The sequence below is a fragment of the Emys orbicularis genome, chromosome 10 (assembly GCF_028017835.1).
Source record: "Emys orbicularis isolate rEmyOrb1 chromosome 10, rEmyOrb1.hap1, whole genome shotgun sequence".
In the NCBI taxonomy this organism is placed as follows: domain Eukaryota; kingdom Metazoa; phylum Chordata; order Testudines; family Emydidae; genus Emys; species Emys orbicularis.
In genome coordinates this window covers 58822320-58849277 of record NC_088692.1, presented here as the reverse complement: position 1 = coordinate 58849277, position 26958 = coordinate 58822320, and the positions used below count along the sequence as shown (strand labels likewise).

The window sequence follows — 26958 nt, the reverse complement described above, 5'->3', positions numbered from 1 at the left end:
AGAGAGCAGAAATCTCCCTACTCTCCGCCTTCTGTGTTACTAGTCATGTTCCTCTCTTCTCCCCCTTTGGGCTACCTTCCTGTGCCTCTTTTAGCAGCCCTGGACTGATGGGGGTCAATTGAGTTCTTACCCCCACTAGCCTGAATGGATCATTACCCCCCAATCAGCTTCTCCTGGGGCATGAATTAGCCTCCAAGTGATCAGAGCACAGGCTCCCCTGCTCACTCCCTGCACTTTGTCACAGCCTGATCAAGTGAGTAGCTGATCAAACAGCTTTTCCCTTGTTTGTACTGTCTTATCCCCAAAATTATCTGTTTTGGTATCATTAAAATGAGTTCGTTACCATGAATTCCCCAGGCTGCACAAACAGCTTGGATTGTGCACCTTTCTTATTAATGCAAATATTAAAAACCAGGCAGGGTCTAGACACAGGCTGTCAGAACCCCTTCATCGGGGTTAGTCTTTCTCTCGCTTTCTTCACTTCCTTTTTATTTTCTTCTTGCTTCTTTCTAAATGCACCGGCCCTTGGAGTGCAAGATCTGGGCAACTTGCGCCTTTTGACTTCCTGCCACTGCTGGCTGGGCTGATGCCATAGAAGCTGCAACAATGGCCTTCCAAAAAGCCACCATGCTACAGGAACAGAGGAGCCAAGAGGCAGCTCCCATTACACCTGATGTTGCAGGAACAGGGGTGGCCTGACATGTTTGCAAAGAAAATAACTTATGTCATGACAGCGAATGGTAAAGTAGCTCAAGTCACACTGAAGATGGATGGGACTGGTGGGGTTGGTTGTTTTACCATAACAGCCAGAATATTAGGGTGGCTAAATCAAGTAGTATATTAAAAAATATGATCCTAGTTTGTTATTAACCTGTATTTTAGCATTTTTACCACCACATATTATCTAAAACCATGTTTAATTCATGCTCTTGGCATGTGGGAGTTTGTTTGACATTAATATACTAATCCTACCATCATCTCACAGCACCTAATACAACCGGATAGCACGTGATGTAGAGATTGTTTTAAAACAAATCTCCATTGTGCTGTTCCCCCCCCCCTTGATTTATGAGATGGCATTTTCCTACAACTTCAGCATGCCGGACATGTTCTTTGAAATGGCCCTAGGAATGGAGCCAAAGTTCTCAGACAGGCTCTGATTTTACATACCCAAGGGTGTGTGCAACTGTTTGCATTTGCAAAAAAATGGGTGTATATATCCATTTGAAACATAGGAAAGGCTGTTTTTTATAGGAGTGACCAGGCAGGTATTCACAAATGAGTCTGAAAAAAAATCAAAAGCCAGGGCTGAAAATTTTGCCCACTGAAGGAGGTGGTGGAAAGAGCGTGAGGCCAGTTGTAGTGGCCCTACCAATTCTGCCACTAAGGAGCCTTTCCAGAGAAAGCCCAGTATATTTGCTTTCCCCCATCAATATATAGAGCCTGATTAATGCATTTCTGATTAGAGAAATAAGCAACTAAAGATTAGATGAGAATGACGACATCCCAAAGCGAGGACATGTTTCAGTCCAGGCTGTTCTCATAAATTGATTTCTTTTATTTTCAGTTGGGTGGGAGTTGAGAATGAAAAACGTTTTGTCTTCATGAAATCTTAGGACACAAAGTTATAGTGTAACATTCTTACATTCCTCCATTTAACCTGTGCGCTCAGAAAATCATTGCTAAAACCAGTTATTACACGGATATGAAAAAATATTTATTACTGTGTAAATCAATATTATCTCCTTAACATGCTGTTATTGGGTCTTTCTGCAGTTCCCAGCTAATTGACCTGTGAAATTTATTCTATGGCTGCCACAGTCCACATCACAATATAAGCTTGTCTTGAATACAATATACAGGGGAAAGGGCATTTCAATTTACCAAACGTCAAGTCATTTAAGAACTTCAATCATCTTTCATTTATTTGAAATGACTTAGTTACTTCGGCCTGGAGCTGATGTGTTTTAGAATAAAATCAACACTGTCTGAAAGTTACACAGCAGGTTTCCCAAAACAGAAATGAGCTCATCCTTGTGAATTTAAAAAACAGGAGAAGAAAGTGTCCTTCCTTGTTCATTAGGAACCTACAAGATTCACTGTGGCCAGCTGGGAACTATGATACAAGTCACAAGAGCAAGAACGTTCAATTTTGGTTTTGCTTTTATCCCATTGTGATTGTGGCAAATGTGAACAATATCCCAGTTGACACAGTCCAACCAGCTGTCAATGAGGAGGTCACCAAGCCAGCCATTAATGCTATGTGACATTGGTAATCCAACTCTGGGTTGAAATATCATTCAAATATATATTAAAAAAAAATACAGCTTTTCCTCTTGCTTGAGGCCATTTTTGGCCTCTCTAAATCAAGAGACTGGTGCATTGCTAATAAAATTCCACAGAACTCTTAGATGTTAACCCCAAAAGTTGGCCAAATTCATATTTGTGTAATTACATTCTGCCCACAGATTTCCCCTTACATTTTCAGTTAGATACAGTATTCTTTACTTTCTCTTCCAAATTGTTAATACCATTGTGCACTCTTAAAGGACACAGTCAGGTTAGTTATTTCTCTCTCTCTCTCTATATATATATATATTTTTTTTTTTCCTCCTCTAACACATCAGATTATTCAAACCGAAAGCATTTCTACACTCTAAGTTTACTGTGCACCATGTGTGATCCTTTTCTACTTAATTAAATCTGAATAATTAACTAATCAAGCACATGTTGGCACTTAAGTGAAAATGTTGATTTCTAATGCACCAGTCACAGCACTGCCAGGTTTGGATTGTAAAAAGTGTAGATTTAAATCAAAGTCAGAATGCCCACTTAAAAAAATAAAGCCTAGTTATTTGGTAGAGAGATTCTAATTATTACCTCAACACATAGACAATGCAGGAATTACAGTGTATGTTAATTAAATGTTAAACAGTTTAGATCCATTTAGTTAACTCTGCTGTGAGTTACCATGGCTTTATGGATTTAGAAGGGGAAAGTGATGTATTTGATGTTCTGTGTTTGAAACTGTTTCTTTGATGGATCTTTTGAAAAGTGAATTACCAACAAAAGTACTGCAGATGTGCAATGTGTACATTTTGGTTTCTTCTTGATCTTTGACATGAATTCACTGCATGCAAAGTAGTAAACCACTTTGGCAATGAAATTACATTGCTATGGCAATCAGCATGGTATATCATTTTTACTATGATCACTGTTACAAGTCATTCCACTTTTTATAACTGTCTTCACATGTCCTTTTCTTATATGGCCTAATCCAAAAAGCTACAGCTGATCTCAAGAGGTGAATAAGGAGGGATAGTAATTGTATTATAAATACGAAAAGTATATACTATTAAGCGTAGGCCTAAAAGTAGTTTTGGTTCAAAATTCAACCAAGAATTTTTTAAAATACTGTAGTTGGTTTAATGGGAGATGTGTTCTCTGGAAGTTTTAATGCCTCTAAACAAGGCATAATTACCCAATTCTAAAAATATTTTCCTACAGATCCAGCAGAGTTAGTTAGGAGAGGGAATAAACTTACACAACTATTCCCAGAGCTTTTTCAATTGTGACACTTCAGATTCCGAAAGGACCTGCCTCACGCATAAAAAAATCCCTAGGTTTGTCATATCCAAATCACAGGAAGAGTCATTTTAAAGCTTGCGATGGAGTATTGAACAGGATTTTTTTTAAATTCATAGCTGAACATTAACAGAATTTCAGCAGAGCTCTGTACTGAAGTTTGATAAGTGTTCAGTCAAATATAAAAGACCAGAGCTTGAATAAAAGAAGTGAGAAATTCTATACATGCCGAACATTTGAGAATGTAGAATGTTTTCATGGGACTGGGCTTAATCATTTTCACTTCATTGGTTAAGCCCATGACACTCATTTTCTAATATGTGAGTTAATGCAGGGTTTTTAAAGGGTGCAAAACCGACAATGCTACAAATGGAAAGATTTTACTCCAGAAACAGGCACTGCACAACATATTGCTAATGTGCCTCCACCCCATTTATAGCAATCATTTCTAGTGGTGACAGTACGTCAGACTTCAAGACTATTTAGTCACTAACCACCACCAAGTGTCCCCGTTTGTTTCAGTTATGTGGGCCACATTCGTATTGGTGAGCTAGAGCTGTATGCCTCTACATCGTGTTTCTCATCACGACTCCAAGAGTAGTTTGCCTAAGACTTAGGGTAATTTTGTGAGGGAGGTTGCTTTAACTAAACAACACCTTTCTAATTATCACTCACTTCTCTAGAAAATTTTAAATAAAAGTTTATTAGAGAAATTACTTTGAACAAAAAAAAGGCAACAATATTTGTTTTGTCATTTAAAAAAGTAACATTGTTTTCTTCATGCCCTTTTAGGTGAATTGAAGTAATGCTACAGAAAGATATTTCTTTTCACTGCCTTTCTGTGATGCATTCTAGCATGGATTAACTCATGTCTGCATCACTAGAATAAATTATGAACAGTCCTTTTCCATGCTCCTCTCCAGAAAGTGCTGCATATTAACAGAAAATGTTGCACATTTCTATTTCTATTCATTCTGCAGTATTGGAACCAGTATCTAGAAAAGAAAGAGAAAGTGTATAAATAAATACAGATAAAACATTGCAAAGTTGAGTACGCGTTAACAAAAAATTAACATTCTCTATGTTGGTAAATGTTTCCCTGCCGACCTCAAAATACAACGATTTAGTGTCTGTATTATAAAAGCTGAAACAGCGCCACACCTGGATAATTTTGTTTCCATATGTATCCTCCTTCATTGCCAGGCGTAATTATGTTATTTTACTTGGTTAGCAGTAATGAAAACTTTGAACACAAAAATTCTCTGTCCCCATTTTTAAAAACTGAAGTAAGTTTGCTCTAAATTAGAGTAATACACTTAAACACTTGATTCCAGCCAGCTCACAAGATATGCTCTTGGGGCATGCAAGTGCTAGAAGGCCATGTAGTCTGTTCAAGAGATAGGTCCTCAGATGTCTGATAAGTGACAACGTACAGGCGGCTGACATAGCTATTTCTTATATTTGCTACTATTACCTCTCTCTTGTTCCTGGTGCCATGGGACAAATGAGTAATCTAGTTATTGACTACAAGACAAGATAACAATGGATAGGAAAGTCCTTATTTTAAGAAGCTAACTACTTGCTGAAAAATACTAAAGATATTATCAGCAACTTTATGGTACTGTGGTCTTCAAATCCAGTACTTATTCTGTGATATTATAAATGGAAATTATTCAGACATGGAAAATTAGCTTTTCCTTTAACTGCTACAATAAATACATCTTAAGAAATAAACAGGTGAATCAAGGTGACATGCATGCCCAACATTAAAGACAAGATACATGTATGGAATGACTTATCAATTGTTGAGAATCAGTCAGTCTAAAAACATCACTACAATCGTGCCAAGGCCAGAGAGCCCTAAAGGATCAATTCCATGCACCAAGACTTTTTTTAAAAGATGTACTATAACGGGTTTTCTGTTCTCACTTCCTCCTTTTAATGTATTAAGAAAGGAATCTTAAGCAACTGAAATCCATCAGCTAGAAACTATAAAAGGTTATTCTTTGGTAAAGCATTTCAATAGAACATTTGGCTAAACAAGCCAGACAAGTAGAGAGAACGTATGAGCTAATGACCTTCCATGGACAGCACATACGTGGCAGTCAAGTCATGGAGTGCAAATTACAGGACTTGGTCTGTAATACTAAAAAGACAACATTTCTCAAACCCTGGGATCCCTCAGTCTCCTAAGAACGGAACTGATGTTTCAAAGGCTTCCAACAATGCCCTTATTAGTTACTTATTGCTGCTGAACAAACAGTAGCACTTTTCATCCTTTGGATTAGACCTTTGCTTCAATATTTCTGCATGTGTGCAGGAGGGTTGTGCACTCCTGTTTTAGTCTGAGTTATGTAGGATGTAACCAGAGGTAGAAGATAGCTCCAATCACAGACTATTTAAGAACTCTGGCTGCACAAAGTGTATTTCATAATATCGTTCAAGTCTTATCTCTGTTAACCTAATATTTATACTATGGTTCAGTACTATACTTACTTTTTCCGTCACATGCAACAATTTTCACTTTATCCACTTTCACGAGTTCAGTTACCTCTCTAAATTCAACATCATTCAGTACAAAAGTCCACACATTATCACAGAATCTGTATGTATTCAGAGAGCCCTTTAAAAGAAAGATGTAACACAAAAAACTATTTTCAAAAGATCTCCAGTACAGTAACAGAAATAAAGTTATTCTTGTAGCTATAGCTAAAAAATTCTTAACATTTGAAAAATTGTCATCTTGTCTGCTTCCAAAAATAGTTAAAAAGTTTACTGATATTCATTAATTTAAAGTCGGTGCTTTTGTAGTTATAACCAGACTGGATGTGCTTCTTTTATTAAGCTATGAGCCAGAACATGCAAGCTTATAAAATCTAAGAAACACAGATTTAAGCAAATCTGAGGAAAATTGTGTAGTTTGAGTGCCCCCAAGTGGTAGAAATCCTCAGGTTCATACAAGAACATTATGCAAGTAAGGAAGAATATCGTACAAAACAGCCAACCTTCTGAAACAGTTATGAGTTTTCCAAAGTACATGAAGAATTAGGTCACAGGCTTCATCAGCAAGATTTATGTAAAGAGGAGATTATGGGTCATTTATAAGCCTTTCACTTATTGATTCCTTCAAACAGGATAAAAGTTCTGTGTGATAAAAACAATCACACTATTCTACTGTTGGCTTTCTGAATACCACAGTAGTATAAGTTAGTGGTTTCTACCAGGGGTACACGTATCCCTGGGGGTACGCAGAGGTCTTCCAGGAGGTACAATAACTCATCTAGATATTTGCCTAGTTTTACAACAGGCTACATAAAAAGCACTAGCGAAGTCAGTACAAACTAAAATTTCATACAATTACTTGTTTCTACTGCGCTATATACTATACACTGAAATGTAAATCAATTGGAATATAAATATTGTACTTATTTTAGAATTATATGGTAAAAATGAGAAAGTAAGCAATTTTTCAGTAATTGTGTGCTGTGATCCTTTTGTATTTTTGTGTCTGATTTTGTAAGCAAGTAGTTTTTAAGTGAGGTAACACTTGAGGTACGCAAGACAAATCAGACTCTTGAAAGGGGAACAGTAGTCTGGAAAGGTTGAGAGCCACTGGTAAAAAGCGTTAACACTGATAGGATGAACGATGGGAGGGGGGAAATCACACAGAGAAGTAGAGCTACATGACCCGAGATGGAGATTGATGATTATTTTTGTTTTCTGAATAAATGACAGGGGTTTGTTACTTTTTTGTACATTCCTATATATTTTATATCATTTACTAAGTCAAAAAACACATAATTCACAGCTCATCTCAGATGATTTTTACTTGAGGCTACTTGCTGATTTAGACCCAGTGTGTGAAAGATTTTTATTTTCATTCTTCATTTAAAACACATGCTATCCACGTGTTAATTCAACCAGTGTTTCTGGATTTAAATGGGTTCATTTATGATGCTGGACCTTCTCTGAAAATCAAATTCAGACTGACATTTGAGAAATTGTTTCACTTCTAAAGTCTATTTCAGTAAATATGAACATTTCTTTGCTCCAGAGTATTCAAAACAGAAGAAGAATGAATATCAAAAATATCTCAAAGGCAGAATATGAAAACTAGGAAGTTTTATTAATTTGGCAGACGACAGAAAATTTGTACTATGAGTTTAACATGACCTAATCAAAATGATAAAGTACAGTGGTTGGATAGCTTATGATTTTAGAGTTTTCTGCACTTAAGAGAGCAGGAGTCATGTTATAGTATTATCAGACATTATCTGTCACCCTTATTCCAAGGCTGGATGCACAGGGGCTTGTTGGTAATCGGACTCCGCAGGGGCGACCAGGTAAAGGTGGTTGGGGCTGGGGGAGGGGATGCATCTCTGGGTGTGATAGAGCTGAGCTCAGCAGGGGAGTCTGGGTGTCAGGGGCTCAATGGGGGATTCAGATGTTGGAGGAATGGGGCTCAGTGGGGTGGGGATCCGGGTTGCTCATCGGGATGGTCCAGGTGCAGGGGGAGTGGGGCGGGGATTCAGGTGCAGCTAGTTGGGGCTCAGTGGTATAGGGGTGCAGGTGGCTCGTTGGGGTGGTCCAGGTGCAGGGAGAGTGGGGCTTATCGGGGGAGGGGGTCTCAGTGTAGGGGGATGAGGCTTGGCAGGAGGGTCTGGGGGAGAAATCTGGGGGTAGGTCTGACCCGGCCCTGATGTCATGCAGGGGAAGAGGAAGTACTGTCCTCCCCAGTACTGTCCACACTGATTTACCTCTCTGCCAGCTGCCCTGGGCACCCAAAACGTACTGCTGGGGAGGGTCACATGCTCGCTCGTGGCTTCCCTTTGCTTCCCTGTCAGAAAGACATTTTCTGCAGGGAAGCAAAGAAATCTGCGCCGGGGGGGGGGGGGGAGGAGGAGAGAGAAGGGTAAATTCTGCGTATGCACAGAATTCCCCCAGGAGTAGCATATGCTGCTGCTGCTAACTGGTTTTCTCAGGCAACAGGAGAGTGAAATATTCTTGCAAATTTCACTGCTGAAACACCAGGCTATTCTGGTATTCACTGAATCACTCATGGTTAATGAACTACTTTATTTCACCTCATTTCTGTGCATTGTGTCCAAGGAAGTTACAAACTGCCTGCCTCCCAAATACTGACCTCAACCAGAAATGAAAATGCCCACAATAGAAACTCAAAATCTCTATTTGGCATTCATAATTCAGACCTTGCAGCTGAATTCCTTACCATTACAGGGAACATTAGCTAATTGTTCAAGCCATATGTGCAAAACAATTAAACTAAGCAAGAAGGGATGCATGGAAGAGAGTGACTGAGCACTCCTCTCGGAAGTGTTTAAATGATTAAAATTTTATGCAGTCACCTATCCCATTATGCATATTTTCCTAGCTATTTTTGCCTCTGATTGCAGTTTTACACTAGTGATTTAGGAAGACTGAATTATCTTTAGAGCATTTTGGAATACCAGCAACTAATTTCATGTAGAGCTGGCAGTATCTTACTTTCCACTACCTTTCTTCTAAATCCCTGTCAACTTTCTGGCTGCTGTATTTCTTGGAAGATTCCATGGCAGAATTGTGACAACTACAGGAAACTCAAACAGCCTGCAGGCAGGTAGGCAATCTATTATGACCACGTAAACAAGCAGGAATCTGGTTCAACCTGCTACAGATAGCACATGTGGAGTAACACAACAGTATTATTTTTAGAAATAAAGTGGACCCTTAAAAGACTTGTTTCCATCCATAGCAGACAGAGATAAGAAGCCTTATAGTTCCCAATGCAGTGTCTGAACACTGATGGAGAGTACCAGTTAGATGGGGACTTTAGTATTTAGTGCACTTACCCTGAAATTGACTCTGTTCCTGACCCGTTGTGCCAATGCTGAATTTATAGCCTTGTCAAACTGAAGTAGCACTTGAAGGGCAAGTTGAGGGGTGATCTGCTGAGACTATGGTTTAAAAAAAAAAAAAAAAAAAAAAATGGACTTTATAACGGACTCAAAAATGCATGAAAATGGATTATCAGCGCAAAGCTTTCATGTAACAAACCTCAAGATGTAGACTAGTTTTTCCAGTAGCTTTATTGGAAATATAGATTTATGACTTTATATTTAATGAGGAAAATGGAGTAAGGTGAAATTTGTTAGTTTTTGTAACTTTGTGGGGGAGACAAATGTGACCAACATGCAGAGAGAATTTTCCAGAAAACATGCAGTAATTCCCACATTTGAATTGTCTTTGCATCCATGGCCTGCAGCCTCCTCTACAGACATACAAGACTAGGGATTAACATCGGATTTCAACACATCAAAACTGTCAGTTCACTCTGGACCAGGGGTGCGCAAACTACGGCCCGCGGGCCGGATCTGACCCCTCAGGGCTTTGGATCCAGCCCACGGGATTGCCACCCCCGTGGCACAGCAGGTCCTGCACCGCTCCCAGAAGCAGCTGGCACCATGTCCCTGCAGCTGCCAGAGAGCTCCACGCGCTGCCCTTGCCTGTGGGTACCTCCCCCAAAGCTCCCATTGGCTGGGAACGGGGAAACATGGCCAATGGGAGCTTCGGGAGAGGTACCCACAGGCAAGGGCAGCACGTAGAGCCCTCTGCCCCCCCTCCCCCAGGGGCTGCAGGGACGTGGGGCCAGCTGCTTCCCAGAACGGTGGTGGGGCCGGGGCCAGGGTAGGCAGGCAGCCTGCCCTGGCCCCAGCGCACGCCGCTGCCACCCTGGAGCTGCTCCAGGTAAGCGGGGCCGGGCCAGAGCCTTCACCCCGAACCCCTCCTGCACCCCACAACCCAACCCCCTGCCCTGAGACCCCGCTGGACCCTGCACCCCAACCCCCTGCCTTGAGCTCCCCGCTGCACCTTGCACCCCCTGCCCTGAGCCCCCCCGCACTCCGCACCCCTCCCTGCACTACTGCCCTGAGCCCCCTCCCGCACTGTGCACCCCAACCCCCTTCCCTGAGCCCCCTCATACATCCCTCCTCTGCCCCAACCCCTTGCCCTAAGCCCCTTCCTGCACACTGCACCCCCCCCACACATACCTTGAACTCCCTCCCGCACCCCAACCCTCTGCTCCAGCCCTACATTCATGGCCCTGCATGCAATTTCCCCACCCCGATGTGGCACTTGGGCCAGAAAGTTTGCCAACCCCTTCTCTGTACCCAGGATCTCTTGATTAGTGACTCATCAAGCCAAACTTGACAGAGACAATGTCAGCCTGCAGCACAGTCCAAAGTTACTTGGCAAAATCAATTGCAACTACTGGAAATCTGAGATTTGATGAGACAGATGAGTCTCAGAGTCCAATAATTAAAATGGAAAGAGAAGGAAAAAAAGGTTTTTGGTAGTTAGCTGGCACTCATGAGGAAGCCTAAAAAAGGCATCCTGAAATTGTTTATCACCCCAACTAGGTTTCATACTCTTTATATGAAAGTTATTAACAAAGGTTTCTTTACTTAGGGAAAAGGAACAAGTTGGCTATTTTAGAGGTTTTTGTTACATCAAAGATACTGGGGAAAACCACCTGTGCTAAGTATCCATTATGGATGACTGGAATAGCAACATCAAATAGGTAGTTTCAGGTTGTAGGTCAGACATTCATTTACTAGGATACACAAAAGTTGGTCACTTCATCTGCATAAGATGCTTTTCTTCAACCCAAGTACTCAAGTGAGAAACTTGCGTTCATATTTCAATGAAATGCTAAATGGCAGTTTTAATTTTTATTTTTAACTTCATATGACAGTTTGATTTTTCAAGTAATCAACTACAGAGAAATGAATAACAAACCTGCATTTGAAGTTCAGTGCTTTTAGTACTTAACACTGTCTAGCTGAGTAGTTTGGAAATTTAGTTAAACTATTAGCTCACTGCTCAATCACACTTCACATTAAGCTACTTGTCTCCCACCTGTATGAGCTCATCCAAGCTCTCCTGAAGGCTGTTGCCCAATGTGGTGTTTCTATACAGTTGATACGCCATGGTTTATAAAGACCAGAGAAGTGTTACTGATCATCCACAGCTATGAAACAGCCAATACGACTCACACTTTCATTGAAGGCCTAGAAAATCCAATACGACAATTACTGAACTATGTAGAGGAATTCTCAACAGAAAAAAATAATCAAAAGCAGCAACATAGAGGAAAAAATGACCAGACAATTAATACCAAGCAGAATGCCTTCGATGTCAAATTGGATATAGCTTAATTCTTTGCTATTTAAGAAATATTAGCTATAAGTTGTCAAATTTTGCATTACATGATGGAAGAAAAAACAATATGACTGAACAGACAAATAAGGAATTTAATGCTACTCTATATCTTCCTTTCACAATGTTTTTCAATATTATTAATTCTTACTTTGGGTAAGTACGCCTCTACCCCAATATAACGCGACCCGATATAACACGAATTCGAATATAACGCGGTAAAGCAGTGCTCCGGGGAGGGGCGGGGGCTGCGCACTCCGGTGGATCAAAGCAAGTTCGATATAATGCGGTTTCACCTATAACGCAGTAAGATTTTTTGGCTCCCAAGGACAGCGTTATATCGAGGTAGAGGTGTATTTAATTATATTTCACCAGTTCCTTTGTGCGGATTTTTTCCAATACCTGTTTGCTCAAGTATACAATTCTCACCACCACCTTCAAATTTTCAACAGAACCGATATGGCTGATTTAACATAACAAAAGTTTTTGAGCACCTTGCCTCTACCATGATCACCAGCCCAGCTCTGAGAAAAACGTACGAGTTACCTACAAAGGATATCAAGATGCTGCTTTTTTATTTTAAGAAATACTTTATTTGCTTACTGTTGGAATTAATGATGGGTATTTTTAATACAGAAGACTTTACTCAAAAAAACCAAACAAACAATTGTCTTACAGAATCGGTGAACAGCATCAGACAGACTGAAATCTTATGCCCATTACCCATGAAAAGAGTACTGACCTGGACCAGATTCTTCAGAGGAAAATTTAGCACCCCAATACCAACCATGACAGTCAAAATTCTTCCTAACAGCAAATAGGTAGCTGTTGGGTTATGTTCATCCCATTTTTTAGCCTTATAAACAATATAAAGAGCTAGTCTTTTAACAGCATTAATGTAGGTTACAAAGGTAACAACAAGCACTTGCTACAACCTTAACATATCATGTATATTTTGTTTCTCTCGTTAGGCAAAGCTCAGTGCCCAGGACACTGCACAGGACAAAAGGGAAGAGAAAATCTGGCAAAAGGGACTAATGTCAAGGGATTGTTGCGGTGTTGGAGGCACATTCCTTCCTCTTCACAAGAATCACAGCACTTAGGTCATCAAAATGTGGGGCTAGAAGGGGCTTTGAGAGGTCAGATAATGCAGCCCCTGTGTTGAGGCAGGACCAAGTAAACCTAGCCCATCCTGACAAGTGTTTGTCCAACCTGTTCCCCGATGATGGGGATTCCAGAACCTCTCTTGGAAGCCTGCTCCAGACCTTAAATCAGAGGTGCGCAAACTACTGGCCCGCGGGACCATCCTGCCCGGCCCCCGAGCTCCTGGCCCAGGAGGCTAGCCCCCGGCCCCTCCCCCGCTGTTCCCCCTCCTCCGCAGCCTCAGCTAGCTCGCTCGCTCCGCAGCCGGTGCAATGCTCTGGGCGGCGGGACTGTGAGCTCCTGGGGCAGCGCATCTGCAGAGCCCGGCCTGACCCCGTGCGCTGTGCTGCGTGGTGGCGGCGTGGTGCGACTCCAGCCGGCCGGTGTGGCTGTAGCGCCTGGAGCCACTAGTGCTCAAGGCAACGCAGTAAGGGGGCAGAGAGCGGGGGAAGGGAGGGAGGGGGGGGCTGGATAAAGGGCAGGGAAGTTTGGGATGGTGGTGAGGGGTCGAGGCAGAGAACATGAGGTTGAATGGGGGCAGGGGTCCCGGGGGGGCAGTCAGGAAGGAGAAGGGGTTGCATGGGGCGGCAGGGAGCAGTCAGGGGCAGGGGTTCCAGGGGCAGTCAGAGAACAGGGTGAGGGGATGGTTGGATGGGGCAGGCGTCCCGGGAGGGCCATCAGGAATGAGAGGAGGGGTTGGATTGGATGGCAGGGGTTCGGGGGCGGTCAGGGGACAGGGGTGTGTGGATGGGGCAGGGTCCCAGGATGGGGGGGGGGGCAGATAGGAGGTGGCGGCCGGGCCACGACCCCTTTCCCTAACCGGCCCTCCATATAATTTACAAAACCCGATGCGGCCCTCAGGCCAAAAAGTTTGCCCCTCCCTACCTTAAATACTTTTACCGTCAGAAAGCTTTCCCCTAATACTTAACATAAATCTCCCCTGCTCCAGATTGAGCCCGTTACTTCTTGTCCCACTTTCAGCCGACATGGAGAAGAATTGACCCCATCCTAACATATCTGAAGACTATGAGCCCCCTCGCCTCCCATTGAGACGTCTCTTCCCAAGCCTGGGCAACCTGTCCCGAGACCACATCTGTAAACCCCTTCTCATTTCCCTTGCTCTCCCCTGGACTCTCCGGCTTGGCCACATCTCGCCACAAGCACAGGGCCCCGCCCGGAGCCGGGACAGGGCTGCTCGCGCCCAGGGGACGAGACTCGGCACCGCAGGCCCCCGCCGCCCGCGGAGGACTCAGCAACTGGCGGCGGGGCTCTGCCAAGCCCCATCTCACAGACCCTCCCCTTCGCCGCTTCCTGCCCGGCGGCGGGACGCACCTGCTGGGGGGTGAATCCCTCCCAGGGCGGCGGCTCCCGGCCTCTCCCGCTCTAACCGTCCGCAACAGCTGAAAGACCTCACACCTCTAACCCGGAAAGAGAGGAAGTGAACCGGAACCGGAAGCTTGAGACAGCCGCGGGTCACACGGCCCTAGCAGCCCTTTCCGGAGGCCGCGGCTTGCTGGGGATGGGTCACGGGGCCGTCTCCTTGGGGCGCAGGGAGGGTCCTAGCAGGCGGGGCGGGGCTCGGCCTAAGCCCCAGCGCAGAGGGACGTGCGTGATCCCGAGCCCGGCCCAGGGGTTACCGAGCGTAGGGCCAGCCTGAGTCTGCGGGCAGGGCCGGTTCCTTTCCCATGGGACCCGCGGGGAGGGGGAAGAGGCACAACAGGCCGGGCTGCGCCGCCTGTGACATCCAGCGCCCCCGTTATCTCGTGCCCGCCCCTGCAGGGCAGCGGGGGCGCAGCGCTCCTCCTGTGGGGCCTGCTGGACCAGTGGGAGGGGGCGGGCCGGGGCCCAGCCCAGGGAAGGAGGGAGCGGGGCAAGTAGAACCCGGTTGAAGTTCGCAGGCAAAGAACGGACTGTGCGGCGGCGAACTGTAAATGTTGGTACCGGGCTTTTGCCCTCCTTCCGCCAGCTGCCCGCTTTCCAACTTGAACAGGGTACAAGTGAGCCTTGAAAGTTATAGGGGGGAGGAGAAGAAGGGAGGAACATAGCCCCATAAGGGCAAGAGCTTATCAGACAGACCTGGCCTCTAAAAACAAGTAACAGAGACGGTGGCCCATGGTAGTCCCAGGGCCATAGGAGACTTTATGACATATTTTACACTATATTCTCACTGGCACAGTATCACTAAAACTGAAGGTGTGTCAGCCCCACTCAAGCTGAAGGGTTACTGTTCTATTCGCTTTGCAAAACTGAATACCATAGGGGGGAAAAAAGGGAGGATTTGAAAGTGCAGCTGAAAGATGGAGAAGCCACTTGAATAAATACATATATGCACATTTTCTTTCAATATGATCAATTTCTTGTAAGAAGGCTCAGAGTTCTGCACTTCCCCTGTCCCTGCTAATAATCTCTGTAGTGCATGGTCCTGTCAGTGAGAACCAGTGCACTTTATCTAGGGTTACCATATTTCAGCAAGCAAAAAAGGATGGGAGGAGCCCCACCCTAGCCCCGCCCCTGCCCCTCCCACTTCCCGCCCCCCTCAGAACCCCCAACCCTCCCCCCGCTCCTTGTCCCCTGACTGCCCCCTCCTGGGACCCCTGCCCCTAACTGCCCCCCAGGACTCCACCCCCTACCTAAGCCTCCCTGCCTCTTGTCCCCTGACTGCCCCCTCCTGAGACCCTCCCCGCATCCTAACTGGCCCCCTAGGATCCTACCCCCTACCTGTACCCTGACTGCCCCAACCCTTATCCACACCCCCACCCCCAGACAGACCCCTGGGACTCCCATGCCCCATCCAACCACTCCCCACCCCCTGACAGCCCCCCCCCAGAACTCCTGACCCATCTAAACCCCTCTGCTCCCTGTCCCCTGACTGCTCCGATCCCTCTCCCCACTCCTGCCCCCTGACAGCCCCACCCCCAGAACTCCCAACCCCCCCCCCCGTCCTTGTCCCCTGACTGCCCCCTCCTGGGACCCCTGCTCCTAATTGCCCTCCAGAACCCCACCCCCTATTTATGTACAGGCGTGACTACCTGCCCTTTCCTGGTTATTATACAAGGCCAGTCCGCATCCACATCCAGTAATTAAATAAACTAATAATTTAAATTGGAATTTCATCCATTAATAAGTATTTATTATATAATTAAAACCATTCTATTGAAGGACAGATATTAAATAACACTAAATAAATTAATGTTCAAAACAATATTAAAAATTTGAAAATTTAGAGCATGGAAACCAAAATAGCTAAAATTTAGTTTTGGCAAGATACACGGAATGGAAACTCCGGGATCTTTACCTGTCACTGAATATAGCCATCATACCAATAGTGGAATATAAAACAAGTCTACATATACTCTCCTTAAAATTTTTACTTCTGTCCATTCCCAATAATTGTAACAAATCATTATTACCTTCACTCCACTTGCCACGCGCCCCAAGCACAAAACCAAAGAAGTGAATATTTTTACCTCCCGTTAAGTTTTTAATTTCTTCCTCTAACTCAAGATAATAAGCCACCTTCTCACTGTGGGCTTGTTCCAAACTTCCGGCATTATCCTCCCATCGCACTGTAACATCAACCACCACTGCTGTATCTCCTTTTATAAATATAATATCCGGCTTTCTTAACTCACCCTTACTATTTCTCAAATGGGGCTCTATCATTGCCTTCCACCCTAATTTACCAACCTTATCTACAACTGCAGACACTACTCTATTATGCCTTTTAATCCTAGCATTCTTAGTCTTATAACATTGTCCTGAGATATGGGGAACAGTCTCCCGCACTTTACCGCACCATCTACAAAGAGCATTCATACCTCCTCTTCCTCTTGCTAATGTCTCCCTAGTAGGATAAATATTTGCCCTAAGCTGCAATGCTGCGATATACGCTGACGATTTAACTTTACTAGAGTTTCTAAAAATCGAATTACTAATTAAATCATTTTTAAAATATTTTATCCCTATTCCCTGACATCTCAGTTCCGACCATCTTAAAAATTCCTCTTCCCTCCATTTCTTGGGATGAGATGTTACTGCACTAAATGACAATATTTTATCCACAAGATTTTCTCCTGCATATAGATAAGATAGGTCCATCCAATCATCTCTCGAGACAATATGTCTCCTCCATTTACGAATTAACATATTTGGGATTTGCACACTAAACTTAGTGAGAGCTAAACCACCATCCCTACCTCTAGAATAAAATATCCCATCTGTGGTACACTGAGGTAAATGTAAAATCTCTTTAACTATTTTTCTAACTAACACATCAAGATCGTCTAAAAGATTAAAAGGGGGTTCTATTAAAAGAAGATTATAAAATAGCTTCGGTAAAATATATGTCTGTAAAATTAATATTTTTGGGGCCGGTTTTAATGGGGCCTTAATTAAATTCTCACTCCAATCTTTCAATTTTTCTTTAAGTACCGGTCCCCCTACACCTATCCAGGGATCTATTCTAGCTCCTAAATATTTTTCAAAATCCCCTGGTTGAACATATTCAATCTCCTCTGACCCTATCTGCCAATTATCCTTAGGATTAACTACATAGGTTTTATGTTTAGTTAAAATATGAAAGCCTTTCATTTTCTTCACATTAACAGAGAGATTAGTATTTTTACAAAACTCCTCTAAGATACCCAAATTTTTAATCATTCCTTTATATGAGCTACTTAAAATTGCCACATCATCGGCAAAAGCCAATGACGTGACACCATTGCCCTTAACATAAAAAACACTTCCTTCTACTTCTAATCTAGTTAAAAGGGGATCCATAGCAATATTAAACAAAATTGGGGACAACGGGTCACCCTGCTTGACCCCCCTCCTAATTAAAATAGACTCAGTAACTTCATCACCCACCCATACCCTAGTTGTGCAATTATCATAAAGGTCCCTAATAATATCTATAAAATGTTCATCTATACCAAATCTTCTCAACCCGGCTATTATATGTCCGTGTCCCACAGAATCAAAAGCTTTAGCCAGATCTACGAACACTATTGCAATTTCATTCCCATTTCGTTTAGCCCCTTTAATCAAATTATCTAATATAGCAATATTTTCCTCACACCCAGGGGCGGATATAAACCCTTTTTGTCTACTACATATCTTAACTGTTTCCACCAGTCTTTTTGCTAATATTTTGGTATAGATTCTAATCCAAACTGACCCAATTGTCAATGGTCTCCAAGATGTTAACTTCTTCATTTCCTCCTCATCTTGTGTCTTTGGTATTAAAATCGTTCTATTTTTCTTAAATTCATCTGGTACCTGTCTATTTAGAAACCATATATTAAAAATTTTTGTAAGTATTAAGGAGTCTAAATTAAAAATATCCCACAAATTGCTTACTTTTACTTTATCTGGGCCAGGAGCACTATCTTTTCTTATTTCTCTTAAAGCTATTCTAATCTCATCCACAGAGATCGGACTCATTAATATATCATTATCCGCATTCTCTGTGGATGATGGCCACCCTATCATATTACCATGTCCAATTGTTCCCAAAATATTCACATAGTATTCCTCAATTTCTTTCATAGGGATAGCACACTTAGCCTTATCTGGCTCTCCCATTATAATGCGAGTCAATCTTCTTCTATCCTTATCAAATAATTGTTGATAGAATTTATACTTAGCTTTCTTTGTAGCATATCTCCTAATTGCATTAAATTGCTTCCTTCTCCCCTCCTTTCTCATCTTCCCTTTTCCTTTATTCCTCAACTCTATTTGACTTTCATTTCTAGGGTCCTTTCCCTCTACTAATGAATAACATAATTTTTCCAACATTGCCCATCCGAGAGCTTTTGTTAAATCCTCCTTTAATAATCCTTCAATTTCCCCTAAACTATTTATTATTTCTCTTCCCTCCCTACTTTGTTTTCCCCGTTTACATATTTTCTCCACTATATCCACTTCTGGATGTCCTTTTAGTGGGAAAATCCTCTCTCTTGGGGGCGGAATTTCTAATATATTTACTCTAATGTCCTCTACCTCAGTCACTTCCTCCCTATCTCCTGTTACCACTAACTTCTTCTTTGCTAATTCTCGTCTTTTATCTGATATTTGTTTATTCGTTTTGGTCCTCATCTCACTCTCAATACATTTATTTATATTCCTTTTCCCAATATATTTCCTTTCCAACTGTATAAGCTGCGCAACCTCATCTTTGGTCCATATACGAGATCTAGTCGATCCCTCTTTGATCTTACTTTTAGCAGCCATATCTTCTTTTCTTTGCTCATTCCTCACAGCAGGGTGTCTATGTCTACAGTGTTGGCTCAATCCAGATCTAGTATGAAAACCAAGCCCACAGATCGAGCACGTATGGCTCTTCATTGGGGTATCCTCCTTCTTGGGTATGCACTTGGGGTAGTGGCAAGCTATATTATGATATTGAGAAGATTTTCCACATTTACTACATACAACTCGTATGGCTTTACTTTTATGAACCACATTAATGTGTTTGGCCCATTTACCAAATGTTGGTAATATCTGGGGACATATTGGACAATTAAAACTATCAACGGGATACTCTAAATAAAAAACCCCATCCTTCCACGAACTACTTTCTAATATATTTATATTACTACCAGTACTGTTAAGATCCTTATTACGATCCCTATTAAAATCAGTACTTGGTCTAAAACTATTTAATAAACTAGACCCATTAACTAAATGAGCATTAAGATATCCCGATTCACTAACATATGGATCATCAAATGTACTTAAATACTTAAAATCTGGATTAAAACTTTCCATAGTTAAATCATTAAAAGTGTCCCTTGTAAAAACCATCGGTAAGATAGATAAAATCTCCTCACCATGATCATCACAAACAGTCTCCTCTACCTCCTCTCCATGCTCCACTGGGAGGACTTGATTCTCACTCTCATGCTCATGAGACTTCATTATAGTCCACACCATTTTATCCATTGGTCCAGCGACCCTAATCACACCCCTAATATATTAAGGCTCTCTTAATGGTTCTCCATGCGTCTCTGGACCCTCTCAGCTGTCGGGCTTGGACGGAAACATTGCCTGAGGGTAGTGAGAGAATGGGTTATCGGTGAGGTGGGGGTGGGCGTGAGCCCGGTCAATAGGGGCAACCCCTACCAAGATCTGAGCCTTTTCTCACACGCCCGTTAGAGCTCGACATTATGCTGTTTGGGACCCCTCTTCGAGGAAAGCCTCTGGATTGCAAGTCCAACCGCTACCTCCTCGTGGTGAGAGTCGGTAACTGGCTTGGATAGCCAGGCGGATTGCGGAGGACGAACCCACATCCCACATTCAGTGGGGTGTGGGACGGGGTTGGGCAGCCCCATATGGTGCCACATGGATGCCCCCCTGGTAAGGGTAGCCTCCCCCAGGTACAGGTTGACTCCCCCTGGTAAGGGTTAGATTCCCCCTGGTAAGGGTAGTCTCCCCCAGGCACGGGTTAGTTTCCCCCTGGAAAGGGTAAGTTTCCCCCAGGTACGGGTTAGTTTCCCCCTGGAAAGGGTAAATCTTTTAGCTATGGAAAAAAGTAATTTATATTTTTATACCGGATTGGCGCCTCCCTGTTCCTTGTCCCCTAACTGCCCCCTCCTAAGACCCCCCCACCACCCTATCCCCTACCTGTACCCTGACTGCCTAAAACCTTATCCACCCCCCCAAAAATCCCCCCCCGAACTCCCGACCCCCCCACCCCATCTCTTGACTGCCCCCTCCAAAACCTCCCTGCCCCTTCTCCGCCCCCCTGGCCCCCTTGTTGTTGGCCTTCGCCTAACGTCTCTGTGAACTTGCTCAGGAACGGCCTGAGCCGTTTGTCCCGGCACGCTGGGCAGCAATGAAGGAGGAGTGGGAGAGGAGCTCCAGACTGCCGGAGGCAATCTGCGAATCCAGGGAGGGAGGGAGTGCTCTCAGCTGCAGGGGAGAGGAGGAGGGGCTCTCTCTGGCTGTCGGAGCCTTATGTAAGTGGCACCATCCAGCCGGCTGCCCTGTTAGCCGCACGTGCTCTGCATGGGGGGGTGGGGGGGAGAAGTCCGGACATTTACAAATTCCCTCTGGACACTATTTTTAGCTCAAAAAGCCGGACATGTCCGGGGGAATCCGGACGAATGGTAACCCTACTTTATCATCGCTGCAATCAGACATTTATATTTGTCCCTCACAATGTATTCATGATAACCAGTTCTCAAACTCACACTAAAGTGCACTAACAGGATATTCTAGCCTGATTAAGACTGCTGCAGATTTAAAAAGTGCTCATTTCATTTTAGCTAGTAAAAATTTCAGTGATAAAAGGAATCAATTTAAGGTTAAATATTTTTGACAATGGCAAGCTTTTGCTCTAGGCTTACCCACTCTTCAGTTAGTCTAAAATGCTGCCAAAAAATGCATACTTTGCCTTGTCTGCTACTGCCTCCAACTCTACAACAAAGTCAAGCTCCTTGTCTCGCCTTTAAGGCCCCGCACAGCTTTGCTCCCGTATCCTTCCACCACTTTTGCTCTGCCCAAGACCTGAAACTACCCAAATTCTTAGTTTTATTTCCCTCTTCAAGCCTCTTTTGATATAACCGTAAGCAACCCATTCCATCATATTTCTATCCCTTTCCTCCAAATACCTTTTGAAAAAACACACTTCTCCCAAAAAGGCCAGGCTGAAAATCCTCAAATTATAATCTGATTACAGTGATACTAACAAGATGTCTTCAAAACATTAAAAAGCAGCCCAAGTGAATGTTGATCTCCACCCTCTATACATTGGCTTTAGATCAGGGATACTCAGACCTCAGTGGTTCAGGAGCCAAATTAGCAATTAACATTTCCCAAAAGAGCCACAGTAGTGTGAATTAGTTTTCATTTACTGTACATTCATATGTAAATAGTATGATGGGAAAATATGTAGGGTGTGTGTATGTATGTATACACACACACACAGCAAAATGACTGACCAAGTATTTTATCAAATACAATTGGTTACTGTAGTAAAAGAATCCTGATTGTTTAAATTACACAATATTTTACTATCATGTGCTGCACAAGACACACTGAAGAGCTACTTGCAGCTCGGGAGCCTCAGTCTCGGAATCACTGCTTTAGATAGTGGCTTTTGGTGTAGGGACTTTTGCTTTGCAGACAGATGTGAAAACACCAGGCTAACACTGTTGTTATTCAATCAGGAGCTTAAATCAGGAGAACTTTTAGACATGTATTTTTCAAAAAAGTATTTATTGAATTTTCCACATTTAACCTGTTAGTTTAGCCAATTAAAAATACAAGACTTACATCATTTCCAACAAGTGCTAGGTGACGTTCAGAAATACAAGTATTTCTCACATTACTCCATAACAATGACAACTTGTAAAGTTAAAGAAAATAGGGAAGAACATTGCTTCATTTGAAAAGGAAGGAGCTTAGTACATTCTTCAGAGGTAGGTGAAAAGAGTAATTTCAACTGGTTTGAGGAAAGTAAAGGGGCAGAAGAGAAATAGTACAGTTACTTCTGTGAGGAGCAGTGGTGGTCATTTAAGACTTGTACTCCAGATGAAGGTGTTGCCTTTGTAACTAATTCAGAATCTAGAAAGTTAGGATTAAATATTGGGGACTCGGTACTTCAGGCAACGTTACAGCATCTGAGCAACGCATAAACTTTCAACTGTCAGATGCTTTCCACATATGGTTTTTGGAGAGGTGAATGTTATTTAATGATTATATTGCAGTAGTGCCCAGAGGCTCCAATGAGTACCCCCATTTTACTAAGCATTGTACAGACACATGGTCCCTGCCCTGAAAAGCGTAAAGGCTCAGATGTAACAGATGTTCTGTCCTTTAACAAAATGGATCTCAATGTGAAATGACTCCACACTTCAAAACATATCTAACGTTCAGACCAGTTTAACCCCACTTCTTGGGCTCCTTCATTCAAAAAGGTGCTTTAGAATACAGTAGAAGCTCCTCAGTCATTCCCTTCCCCAATTACCCGCAGAACAGCAATGGCTGAAACATTAAAATTTCTTCTATGAATGCTTACTCTGGATATTTATCCAAAATTTTATGGAAAATAAAGGCCAACCATACAGTATGTAATGGTAAGGCTGTCTGACAAGACAACATTAATGCTGTCTTAGTGCACACTAATAGTTTCAGTACTGAATAATCAGGATGCCTCATAATACTGGTACAAAAAACCCATTAGTACTCTAACTGAATTGTGAGATTTTGAAGTAGAGTTTTATTTCATTGGAGTGGAAGCTATTCCCTTTTTGGCCATAATGCTGTCTCTCAACAATGAGAGAAAAGGAAGCAACTTGACAGAGTATATACTACAAAATACTACACACTCTTTATTTTCTAGGTGCAATTTCTAGAGTTGTGCTAATTAATTTTTCAGCTCACTGGTAGTTCTGAAAAAAAATTCTGGGTAGAACAAAATATTTCATGCAATTCAACCCAATTTTTTTTGTTTTGATTTTGAGTTAAGGTTGTTCTTTTTAAAATAAACTTGAAGGAAATTTCAGACAGTTTTTAGTAAAAAAAAAATGTTTCATTTAAAAAAGCCAAACACCACATTGGCTTCCAGATTTTTTTTTGTTTTTGTTTCCTAGCCAAAGCACTTTGTTGAATTCAACTCAAATTTGCAAAATGTGTTGACCCAAAATTTTGCTCAGCTTTAGCAAGTGTATTGCTGTTTGCTTATGTTGTACTGAGGATTCATGTCAATGGAAACCTTTTAGCACAATCTAGAATTCTTAAGTTTTAAAAAGGGGCAAAATTCCTATCTTGTTATTCATGCTGAGAGAAATTCATCCTTAAATTTGAGTGCTCCTCTGAGGAAAATGGGTTCAGTATCTTTTAAAAACTGTGATATAACAGATGGAAGCATAGTTCTTCAGAAAGCTCCTAGGATCCATTGATAGAACTAAAAACCTCCAGAGAATGACTTGCATCCACATGGATAATTCAGTACTAGAGTTCTCATTGGAACTTTATAAAACATATTAGCTGCCAACTGCTTATTGGCCACCTCTCTAAAGGAGATTAGGAAGTCATATACTTTTAATCTTCAAAGCATTTTACAAATAATAATTTGTGTTCCTGACAGACTGCAGTTAAGCCATTTTCTAACAGCAGAATATAAATGCTGAGGTTCCATCCACAAGGAATGTAGAGATGTTAATCTGAAATTGAAGAAAAGTTACATCTTTGAACAAGAATCTGCTGCTGTGACTTCATAAAGCGTAAATTGACCCGGTTTAAATCACTTCTCTCCCTGCCCCTTTTGCTTCCTAGAAATCCTATTTAAATCTCTTATGCTATTTCACACTAGAGAATTTTCCAGCAAATTGGAGACTAACTGGCCAAAACATTTGGCAAATGAGAGCCTTTATACCTTGTGGAGGTAGTTTTTTGGATAATTATCTAAAAAAGGCTCTATTAATTCCAAATCTGTCTTACTCACCTAGTCTTAATGAAAACTAAACCTTTACAAAAAGTTTAAAAAGTCTAAAGCAAAAAATTTCAAAATTTGTCAACGCATCACTAATCTTATAAAGTCTGTGATGCTCAGTCGGCACAGATAGGTTTGCTGACATTTGTTCAACCGCAGTAAACAAGGGACAGTGATTTATTAATTTACTGTCTAGAATGTAGTCTGCAATAGATAATTCCACAGAAAATACCATCTCTTTCCCTTGATCGCTGAAAACAAAGGCAAGTCACAGACCAGAAAATCTATCAAGAAGGGGTTTAAGGCTGTGAATACAAGTTACAAAATTTTTAAAGTAACACTATAGGTAAGTGTTTGGAAGCCAGTAAATTCCAGATTTAAAAAGGAACATTTAAAAAACCCTGGTGCTTCATGATTGGGGTTTCAAATTGACTAACTTTGGCTGTGTCTCGGTGCTAACTCTGTGTAACCAACATCTTTACACCTAGCCATCATGCAATATTACTACTGTACTTCCAATGGAATATCAGCTACAAACCCTTGCTTACCATACTGGGTAAATTTTTCAGAAGGGCCCAGGAGCCAAAAGCCCATTGATTTTTAACAACACTCAAACTCCTACATTCTTAAGTCACTTTTGAAAATTTTACCTATTGTAAACACAAATCTACAAACATCTTGTATCCTTCACCATGGGCCATCAGCTCAAATAAGATCATCTCCGCTTCAACCATATTGGCAGCAAAATAAAGTTGCTGACATTTTACTACCAACATGCTTTGTATTCCAGAAACTTAGTGAGCATGTCAGCCCAAGTTATAGAATGATTGCAATGCCTCTTTCTTTGCCTCTTGACAGAACTCAGAAACCGCACCATAGAAAAGTATTCCTGCATCTCCTGCTGAAAGTAAAATTCACATTACAAGACAACACAAATCCAAGTCTCCTGTCAGTATAGCATGGGACAGTGTAAAGCAAGTGGGTGGGAATGCTGGTTCAAAATGAAAGTTGAAGTCTTAGCTATAAATCTTTCCTGTTTTTAAATAGAGATTATGACTTTCCAATAGTTTGTCGTTATCTTTTAATTCCATCACTGAGAGATGTCAATTCTTTTCAAATTAAGACTATATAAAAGTTTGAAACCATAAGAATTGGCATCTGCCTGCTGTTATTGATGCTGCTGTCTCAGCATTTTGTTGATACTTAAGACTGATCCAGCTGCTGGGAAATTAGTTGAGACTAGTATTTACAGCTTATCACTGAAATGCATCATCAAGTTTGTTTATTTGTTTGTTTGATTTGAAGTACTGATTGGCAAAGTCTTTGGATTTTAAAAGAAATTTGGCAATTTAAATTTAACAGAAGTTCTTCCTTTGAAACTGCCTTTGTGTTCCAGTGGTGAGCTGCATTTTCTCTACATCAAACGATCATAATGGTAGCTTTAAAGCACTTACTATGTGATGTGATTTATTTTTTTTAAATAGTTAGCTGTTTGTAGATGTAGCCTTTGGAATCTCATTGCAATACAGCAGGATTTGGTTTTGAGTATAATACCCATTTACAATGTTTGAGAAAGTCCCAGAATACATTTAAAATAGCTTTTAAAAAATATGCACATGAATACTTCACCATTAAAAATGTGGGATGGGTGGGGGGTGGGCGGGAGAGACTGACAAACCAGGAGGGAAGTCTCCCCACAGCAACTGCCAACTTGGTTCCCAAGCTGTGTTGCTTTAGAAGGCAGTAGGATTATGAAAATGAACATTTCTATTTATACACAAGCTTATAGAGAGATAACAAGTGACTATGGATCAGTGTGTGTATACATTTTACAATAAATATTAATGCAACATTAAGATAGAGAATCAAGGACTCATTCGTCAGGTAATGCAGAGCTGAAGTTGAAAATTCAACCTTGTTAGGTACCTCATGCAGCTATAATTGAAGTCTAAAATGTAGCCTTCAGAGAAGTGTGTTTATTATCCTTCACTAGTGCCTGGTGCATGAAGTTTAACAAGCAGCATATTTAAAAAAATAAAAAATAAAAATCTGTATCTAGTCTTTGCTTCCCGTTTTTTGCTGGATCCTCAGAGAAGTCCCAGATTGGGAATGCTAAATCCTTAGTGTGTTGGGGCGAGGGAGGTCTGAGCCTTAACAAAAGGCACTCATGCCATTTGTTAGGCATTTGAGTTCAATTGAGGAGAAAATTTTATATGGGTTGCATAGAACTCGTTTTTCAACACCTAATCACATTTTACTTCCTTTGCATCTCTGCTATCATAAACCAATTAATGCTCCAGTTTAGAGACTCGATCAGAAAAATAGCATAGACAAAACTTGATTTTTTTAAACGTGAAAAAACAAGCAGAAAAAAAAAAAAAAGACTCCCACTTCCTTTAATCATACAATAAAGCAGCAGAAAGGTACAAACCTTCCCACCCTTTGGAAGTCGCCTTTAAAATTATTGAACATTTGATCAAGTACAAAATACAGTATAAACTATTTTGTACACAACATATGAACTGTTTGAACTGCTGTTTAAGATTTTTGGCTTGCAACTTTTGTAGGAGGTAAGAGGA

General features: G+C 41.8%; 1 protein-coding gene across 1 annotated transcript; it reads right to left on the bottom strand.

The window, feature by feature from the left end:
- Window positions 1-4268: 4268 nt before the first annotated feature.
- Window positions 4269-14381, bottom strand: GTF2A2 (general transcription factor IIA subunit 2). The gene is made up of 5 exons (XM_065412272.1): window positions 14275-14381; window positions 11500-11651; window positions 9435-9539; window positions 6082-6208; window positions 4269-4580 (listed from the first exon to the last, which is right to left on the bottom strand). The coding sequence occupies exons 2-5, from the start codon at window positions 11569-11571 to the stop codon at window positions 4555-4557; spliced, it is 330 nt and encodes a 109-aa protein (XP_065268344.1). The 5' UTR covers window positions 11572-11651; window positions 14275-14381; the 3' UTR covers window positions 4269-4554.
- Window positions 14382-26958: the final 12577 nt, after the last annotated feature.